At 64.6% G+C, this 1,517-nt stretch overlaps 1 protein-coding gene across 1 annotated transcript; it reads left to right on the forward strand.

The window, feature by feature from the left end:
- Positions 1 to 1,131: 1,131 nt before the first annotated feature.
- On the forward strand, positions 1,132 to 1,299 carry GNI_187940 (hypothetical protein; the record flags this gene model as incomplete). Its single annotated transcript, XM_011135339.1, has 1 exon — positions 1,132 to 1,299. A coding segment is annotated over one exon (168 nt), but the record flags the coding sequence as incomplete, so codon positions are not given.
- Between the last annotated feature and the right edge of the window lie 218 nt (positions 1,300 to 1,517).

Here is a 1,517-nt window from a genome sequence, read left to right on the forward strand (position 1 = left end):
TCTCCCGGTACGGGGTGCCCAGTCAGATCGTCTGCGACAACGATAAGGCCTTCACGGGGGCTGTGACGCAGGAGCTGGCTCGGCTGCTCGGGGCGAGCCTCATCTTCACCACCCCCTACCACCCGGAGGGGAATAGCCCAGTGGAGTCCTTCCACCGGCACCTCCGGAAACACTACGGGAGGGTCGGGGTGCGCACAGGGCTGGGGGAGCACGAGACACTCGCACTCACCATGTTCCTGTACAGGACCACCTGTCATACGGCACTAGAGGAGACGCCCGGGCGGTGGCTATTTGGGACTAGGATCGCCACCCCCGAGGAACTGGAGATTAGTGAGCGCCTCATCGACCGCAACGTGGAGCGGTACCGCTGGCTCACGCAGGAGCGCGACGAGACCATCGAGACCATGGAGGGGCGGACCCGAAGGGGGGCCGACAGAAGGAACGCCGGGCGGCGGCCCCTGGAGCTACGACGAGGGGACATCGTTGTCGTCAGGGACGCCACGGCCCGCCGTCAGGATTGGGGATTGCCCCAGAAGGTGGAGCAGGTGAGCCCGCAGGGCCACCGGGTGACAACAAGGGACCTGCTGACGGGTCGGGTGCAAGACCGGCACGTGACTCGGGTCCGCAGGGTGGAACGTCCCGGAGACCGGCGCCAGGTCGCCACCTGGGTAGCCGAGTACCGCCTGGAGGGCGTGGAGATCTCGGCGGAGGAACTGGAAGAGAAATTGCGGGCCGCGGTGGAGGTCCGTGAGGAGGCGGAGCCAACGGAGCGACCCGTGGAACGGTTCGACCTCGGCCCGGACGAGGAAGACGCGGAGGACGAAGGGAGGATAGCGGTGAAGGAGGAGGTTCCCCAGCGGGAGGACGCGGCAAGGGAGCCGCCCAGGAAGAGGGCCCGCGGGGAGTAAGGAGGACAGAACGGAAGAAAAAAAAAGAAAAGAAGAGAGGGTGCAAGGAGGCAATGGAAAGTGGTAAACTGGAGGTAGGAGCAGTGACGGCAGTAGGTAAAGGTTTCGCGCGGACAGTGGCGGTTGACGGGACGGCTTGCGTCGGGAAGTCAACGTTGCTGTCCCGGATGAAGGACGAAGGATACGCCGTGGTCGTGGGAGACTACGCGGAGGATTGCGGGAGGCACCCGCTATTCCGGGGCAAGGCCCAGGATAAATTCCTGGAATTAGCTTATTTTAGTTATCAGTGGGGGAAGCTGTGGCCGAACCACGTCCACGACCGGGGTCCGTCATGGCCGGCGAGCGTACCCTGGAGGAGGCCCGGAGGGTCATCCGGGAAACGCCAGCGGGTGTCTGGGCACCCCTGTCCAGCATCCGGACTATTATCTTATTGGAGGATGACGCGGAGGAAGCCGTCGCACGGATGCGACGGCGCGCAAACGGTATCGATACCATGTCGACCCGATACGTGGTGGTGCAGAACGAGGTGTTCGCAACGCTGGCCGAGCGCGTCGGGGCGTGCGTGCTCCACCACCGGAAGGGGCAAGACATGGGAGAGTGGGCCGCGGA

This window comes from Gregarina niphandrodes (assembly GCF_000223845.1).
Source record: "Gregarina niphandrodes unplaced genomic scaffold scaffold00078, whole genome shotgun sequence".
NCBI lineage: Eukaryota > Apicomplexa > Conoidasida > Eugregarinorida > Gregarinidae > Gregarina > Gregarina niphandrodes.